This window comes from Micromys minutus, assembly GCF_963924665.1.
Source record: "Micromys minutus genome assembly, chromosome: 19".
Lineage (NCBI taxonomy): Eukaryota > Metazoa > Chordata > Mammalia > Rodentia > Muridae > Micromys > Micromys minutus.
The window spans coordinates 34,922,359-34,929,841 of NC_137954.1; the positions used below are offsets into that span (position 1 = coordinate 34,922,359).

A 7,483-nucleotide genomic window follows, 5' to 3' on the forward strand; every position below is an offset into this window, starting at 1 on the left:
AGTCTGATCGGCAGGGCTAACTGGGACGGGGATATTCTATTTGTGATATGTTCGGTTGTTGATAAAAGCTGTGTTGAGGAGCCCAGGGGCTTGGACATTCTAAGCAATTGCTCTGCTTATCAAAGAATTTCAAGAAAGAAAGTAGAAGGAGGGAGACGGGGAGGAGGGAGAAGGGAAGAAGGAAGAATAGAGGGAGAAGAGGAGAGAGGGGATGAAGAGGGACCAGCACAAAGACAGCAGACACCACATGAGGATACAGTGAGAAGGTAGCCACCCGCAAACCCAGCCCTGGCAGTACCCTGACCTGGAACTCCCAGGCTCCAGACCTGTGAAGAAACAAGATGTCCAGGGTCAATGACAGGAACAGAAAGAGGAAGACTAGAAAGGACTGTAGGGAGGTGGCCCTCGAATACCAGATGATGGAGACTTTACCCCTAGTAGATCAGATCAGGGGACCAGGCTTGGCTGATGCTCTAGGATCTGCTGTTCTACATAAATTACTAACAGACCTTTGGGACTGGGAGAGAGCCCCAAAGGTCCCATCTGTAGGCCTTGACAACATCCCGATCCTGGGGGGCCTGTGCACTTCTACAAATACACATTTGATCCACTGAGCTATGTTGTGACAAGAGAACAGGGGCTCATTTTTAACTGGCACAAGTGTGTGTGAGAGAGAGGGAGAGAGAAACAGAGAAACAGAGAGACTGATAGACAGTACAAATGTGTATGTGAGAGAGACAGACAGACAGACACTGGAGATTAAGCCTGGGACACAGTATGTGATAGGAAAGTGTTCTGCCACTGAGCTACTGCCCCAGCTCCTCATTGAATTTTTTAAAAGATATATTTATGTAGTTTTATGTGCATAAGTGTTTTGGCTGAATGTATGTATGTGCACCATGTTAATTCAGAAGAAAGCATCAGATCCTCGGAACCAGAGTTACAAATGCTCATAAGCCTTGTGTAAGTTCCAGGAATCAAATCCATGTCCTCTACAAAAAATCAACAAGTGCTCTTGTACCCCAAGTCATCTCTCTAGCCCCCTCCCCTTTTAAAGGTTACAAGTATTGGTTTCTTTTGTGTGGAAAGGACATATGGAGGTAAGAGAACATTTGGGAGTCAGTTCTTTTCTCTACCTCGTGGGTCCTGGGAATTCCAGGACTGAAGTCATGTCACCCCCTTACGTAATGAGCCTCATCTTTGAGATTCCGTCCAGTTGAATTGGTGGCACTTAAGGACCTCTAGGGGTGACTGAGAAGACAGCAGGTGGGACACTATAGACCACAACTTCCACCATAGCTTCTCAATACTGTTCCAGTATTTTGGCCCCTTAAGCCAGCACATGGCCAGGTCATATGATGAGGTTAGAACAACCCAGCTCCCTCGACCCTCAGATAACTCCCAACAGTGACTCACAGCTGCTGTCTGGCCATCCTGAGGAATGGCCCATCTATGGCCTTGGAGATGGGGATGAACAAAGCTGATCTCAGAGCTGGTAATGGGGGCGGGACTAGGGGAAGCTGAAGCAGCCTTTGTTGTAGAGATTGGATGGGAGCCGTGCTTCCTCAGCCTGCCCCCCCTCTGTTAGCATTTGGGTGGTGCTCAGGATTTTATTTGCATCCAGGACCTGAGTTTCTGGGATATTTAAGATGGAATGTATTTTGACTTGCAAATGTGTTCTAGTGATTTAAATAATATGTATTCCTTGTTAAAAGGGCAAATGAATTATGGAAGTCTTGAAACAAAAACCCCAAAGACAGATGCTGTACCATGACAAAATAGGCCTGGAGCCCTCGCTGCCCACTAGCTGTTTGGTTAGAAGACTGTCATTCCAGCACTTGGGAGGGGTTTTGTACGACACAGGGTCTTTACGAGGTTAGCCCAGGCTGGACTTGAACTTTTTGGGTGAGGGGTATGAGGTAATGACCTTAACTGTCTGATCTTTCTGTCACACTGAGCCTACTGACCGCTGGAATTACAGACCTGGACCATTATACCCGGCTGTGAGTGCAAATTTATAAAGTTCAGTTAAAAGTCCCTTATGGCAGAAATATCAAATGTTATTTTTCATAGTTTGTGATTTGTCTTAAGATGTCTTAACCTGTGGGTCGTGCCCCCTTTGGGGGTCACATGTCAGATATACCACATATCAGACACTTACATTACATTCCTAACAGTAGCAAGCTTACAATTATGAAGTAGCTACAAAAATAATTTTATGGTTGGGATCACTTAAGGAACCGTACTAAAGGGTCCTTAGTAAGGTTGAGAACCGGTGGTTCAGAGCACTTATGACTTACGTCTTCTTCCCACCTTGAGGTGCCTTTGCCACCTTTAGTACTGAAAACTATTTCTCTCCCCAAGTCAGTTGCCTGTAAACTTCTGTGTGGCCTTGGTCTCTTCTTGTGTCTCCCTCTGGAGTCCATTTGGAAGAGAAACTGCTAGGCTAAGCCAGCGTTTCCCTGATGCTAAGCAAGTGCAGTCCCTTTCTCAGTGGCCCCAAGGGCAACTTCTGCTCTCTGCAGGAAACCTCTGCTCCAGCACTCACACAAAGGCCTTGGCAAGCCTGGCACGGGCCACGCCCACTAAGGGCTTTTACCTTGGAGACTTAGACACAAACAACTTAAATCTCCCGGAGAAGGATTCTGGTTCCAAGCCAGCCAGGGCTACACTCCCAGAACCTATTCCAGCCTCTCCTCTGTGGGCAGCAGCCGGGGCCTCCTTCATTTCCTGGGAAGTGAGGCCTACACAATAAGAGGGTTCTCTCAGCCCTTGCTCTAACCCAGCCCTGCCCTGCAGCTCAACCAACCCTTCTTAGAAGGTAGTAGGCTCAGTAACTCAAGAATGCCTTTGGGGTCCCAGCCCCCACCCATGGGGCTCATTAGACCGTTTCTTCCAAACAAATTCGGTGTATCTTCTAAGTGGAATTCCCACACCATCTGCTCTTGTGGCCCTGTTTTCTCCATTGCCTTGGTTTCTCAAACATTCAAGAAGGAGGTCTTCGGGGAAGGCTTAGGGCAAGTGTTAGCTTCTCAGAGCACCAATACTCAGAGAGTCTGGCCCCAGGGACAGCTGGCCCCATAACTCAAGCTTCCAGGGACTTTATCAGGTATCCCCAAGGTGGCCTCAACAGTAGCCACGTGGGAGGCTTGTGCACTGGCTTCACCCCACTAAGTAAGACCATGGGGAACATGCTGGCAGGGACCACAGTGCCTGGGAACCTCCAGATCTATGCACCCAAAAATTAAGGTGGAAAATATGGAAGGCGCCAGACTCCTAGGGCCACCTCAGGAGTTAAGAGCCAGAGGAATTAAGTACAGAGAGGGAGAGCACAGAATGATACTGTGGGTGTAGGTGTGCCCTAACCATGTTCACACGGACAGTCGGAAGCCGTGTGCCCGCCCACTCTAACATAGCCACAGGTCTGCGACGCGTTTATAAGATGGATCCTGCAGACGCTAAGGCACATGCTTGAAGTCTGCTTTTCTATTTTATCCTATTTCCTACCCTGTTCATTTGTTTACTTATTGAACACAGTAAGCCCAGGCTAGCCTCCAGTCGGCCGCAAGCTTCCTGAGGCAGCTAGCTCTTTGCTTTGCAGGGTTCTCAGGTAGCACGGGTTTTTTCTCAAACTTCAAATGTAGTCAAGAAATGACTCCTACCCCCCATGCCAGGATGCTTGGTAAGCAAGAGCAGGTTGAGACCCGGAGACTTGGTGGGCACACACCTGAGGCTTAGCTGACTCCCCACTCCCTTGCCAGATTTCTGGCCTGGAACACACACGTGCCACACTCCTTATATCAGGAAACATGACCTGTGGTCACATAGGCCCAGAACAGAGTTCTCTATGCCAATGAGATACCTAGAGGCCTGGAGGGGTTTTCTTCCCAGACATTCCTCCCTGCAAAAGATATTTAATCTCAGATCCATCTTGAGATGTGGGTGCCGTACAGTATGCATCCATTTTCCACCATGAACAGCCCATAAACTGTTTTATCAAGAGCCATGGAGAAGGCATTCCACTATAGAGCCACAGTTTAATTCTCCTGTAGAAGGCCTCTCTGGCTTCCAGCCACAACTGCCACCAAGCCTGCCTCCGACAAGCTAAGGACAATCACCCCATGGGACAAGCTGGAGCTCCCTTTGTCCCCTGGCCCAGGCTAGCCACTGTCCCCAGCCCACGCCCCCAACCCCCACTCTATTCTCTGCTCTTCGGCGACTCCCAGTGGTGCCTGGATGTCCAAGAATCCGAGAACCCCACGGCCCTCCACCTCACCGCAGGTCTGGGGTCCCCCAAACCAGCTCTGGTTTTCCCACCCCCTGAGCAATGTCTAGGTGCTTTGCTACAGCCTAGCCCCCACCCTGACAGTGGTAGCATAGTATAAGCCATTCAAACTCCCAAAGTTCCACCTCCCCGAGAGAGGCAGAGGACATGCCCAGCAGCAGGGGAGGCTTGGACCCACACCCCTGACCCCAGGAGATGTAAAGGTAGACCCAGTTCTTTCTAGGGATGCTGGGGGTCCCTGGTGGCATCAGATGCTTGTTTCTCCTCTTACCTCTAAGCAGAAACTACGCCTATAGGGTGAGCAGAAACACACAAATGGAACCATCCACTCCAACCTCTATGCTGGGGATGAAAGCAGAGCATGCTAGGCAAGTGCTCCACACTCAGCCAAACCCAATCCCCAGCCACTGTCTTAGTACAGTGGGCTTATCTGGGGCCCAGGTTCTTCTTAGGATTACCCCGGGGACTGCACTCACTTGCAGTACCTTGTCCTCCCAGCCCAGTTGAGCAGGGAGATTGTCCTCTGTGTCAAAAGGTTAACTCTAGCACTAAGGACAGCCAGCCTAGATGCCACCCAGGCCCTGGCCTCCACTATTCCTCCTCATTGCTAAAGAAATGGCTCCCAAAGAAAGATTGGCTAAATTGGGGTCCTGAAGCACCAATGAAAATAGGGGCGATGGGAGGGGTAACCTGGTGAGCAAATGTCTGTAATCCTGGCTCTTGAGAGCTAAGACAGGGGGATCAGAGTGGGAGACCAGTCTGAACTGCATAACAAGAACACTGACCCCCGCCCACAAAATAAATTAAAACCCCACTAAGTCAGCATAACATTCCTTTATCATGCCCCAAAGTACAGTTCCTACAACTCATCACAGCCCTGTGGCTGCATCAGCCCCTACCTACCACGACAGTTATCCTTCACCTCCTATGTAACTACAGCTCTGGCTATGCAACATTACCTATACTCAGGCTGCCAGAACAGCCACTTGGCAGACTCAGGACATTCAGGACCCTTGCTCTACAAGTACCTGTGACATCATCAGCTGCCCACAACCTCCTGTGACCTCACCACCTGGACAACTGAGCCTAGCGGAGGCAAGCCACTCCTTCCCAACCACCCTAAGTAGCAGGGGGCATAGATGACCACTGGGCCCTTGGAAGACCCTGAAGCCAACAGCAGTTCTGTACATGATCTTCCCGAGGCCTCCTTGGGCAACGAAGCTGATGAAAACTCCGAAGATTTACCTGGAGAGTCGGAAGAACCAGATTCCCTGCCTGATGATGTCCCACCAGAAGACACTGCCATAGCAGTGGCTGAACAGGATGTAGATCAAGCCACTGTGGCAAAAACCATCGCCACAGAGCAAGATGAAGAGCAGACTTTTATTATTCAGACTGATACCTTCATGAGACAGAATGAAGACCTGGCCTCCAAGCAGATTGCCATCATCATGGGGGGAAGTGTAGACCAAGTGTCTGTGCAGATTATCACAATCATGAAGCAAGATGAAGACCAGGCATCTGCACAGACTGCCACACAGGCCTCCAATCAGAATGCCACCTTGGAGGGACAGGATGAAGACCAGGCTTCCATGCAGACAGACACCTCCGTAGGACAAGATGTAGAGCAAACCATCTCCATACCTACTTCAACTCCCGGGGTCAAAGGCGAGAGCCCAGGTACTCCAAGTCATAGCCAGGAGAATCCTGAAGAGATCACATCTCTGCTGCCCCAAGACCCAGGTATCCTGCAAGTGTTTGTGGGTTTCCAGAACCCAGTGTGGGACAGGCTGGCTGAAAACAACCGAACAAGTCGGAGCCGGACAGTTTCCCCGAGTGATTCCGAGACCCAGGAAAAGACATCAAGAAAGCCGAATGTTCCAGAAGAGCAGCCAGAGAAAGCTCCAAATACTGACGCCCCATCTGTCCTGCCCGAAGATGTCCAGCCTTCTGTGGGAACTACTGACCCATCTCCTTCAGATACCAGTGGTCCTGACCCAGAACCCACGACTACCACCAAGTCTGCTGATCAAAAAACTAAAGGTTTTGAAGCCTTGAACCCTGAGAGCAAATCTAAATCCCCAGGGCCAACCAATGAGGATTTAGCTGCTGACTCAAGGACCTCGAAGACCCCACCTTTTCCAAACCCCCCAGCAGGCAGTCCACCCCCTCCTCCAGAATCCAGCCAGGAGGCCCCGGGCAGGAACCTTCTGGACCCCAATCTGTATAGGCCTAATGTGGAGAATGACTATATGCGCTCCATGACCAGCCTACTGTGTGGAGGAGAGGGCTCCATCAGCTCCCTCACGGACATCCTGGTGTGGTCAGACACAGCCACGCGCATGGGTGTGGCCTTGGGCATTCTGACCGTGGGCGGCAGCTCTCCGGCGGATAGGCTACAAGACGAGGGTCCCCGCCTGCGCACTGTTGCCAGCCTCTTGCGCAGTGCCAGGTCAGCTTTCTCCTCCGGGGTGATGGCTGGAACTGGCTCAGCCCTGCGCTCTGTCACACACCTGCTGGAGTCTGTGGAGACACGTACTGTGGAAGGAATCCATTCAGCTGTTCGCTACTTTACCCATCACTTCACGTCACGCTGGGCCCGCACTGGCCCCAATGGTGACTAGACCAGCAAGCCCCGCTACTCCTTCCCCAACCCTGCGCTAGATAACTGCCCCATGCCCTTCAGTAAATAACCACAAGCGTTTATTTTCTAAGCTCTGCCCTTATCCATGCAGTGGGACAACAGGGTAAAAGGACTGAACGGACCCACAGGTAAACTGAGGACATGTACCTGCCTGTTCCTCAGCCACAAGTCCAAGCTACTTGTTGAGGTTCTGGGAAGCAGGAGGAGGTTTGGGGGTAGAGAATACTATATCGGGCCTCATAGGAGGGACACACACACTTAGGTCCTGTGTAATCTTAAGGGTTAGAATCAGACTTTTTTAAAGATTCAGTTATTTATTACATATAAGTACACTGTAGCTGTCTTCAGACATACCAGAAGAGGACATCAGATCTCATTACAGATGGTTGTGAGCCACCATGTGGTTGTAGTTGCTGGAAATTGAACTCAGGACCTCTGGAAGAGCAGTCAGTGCTCTCAACCACTGAGCCATCATCTCTCCAGCCCAGAATCAGACTTTTGAAGTCTCCTCTTGCCCTGGGCCCCACTTCCTGGCCTCCTTTCCACAACTTGGA

General features: G+C 50.6%; 1 protein-coding gene across 1 annotated transcript; it reads left to right on the forward strand.

Annotated features, from left to right (window-relative positions):
• Window positions 1-5,424: 5,424 nt before the first annotated feature.
• TEX44 (testis expressed 44) lies at window positions 5,425-6,909 on the forward strand (the record flags this gene model as incomplete). Its single annotated transcript, XM_080933255.1, has 1 exon — window positions 5,425-6,909. One exon carries the CDS (start codon window positions 5,425-5,427, stop codon window positions 6,907-6,909), a length of 1,485 nt encoding a protein of 494 aa, XP_080789381.1.
• Window positions 6,910-7,483: the final 574 nt, after the last annotated feature.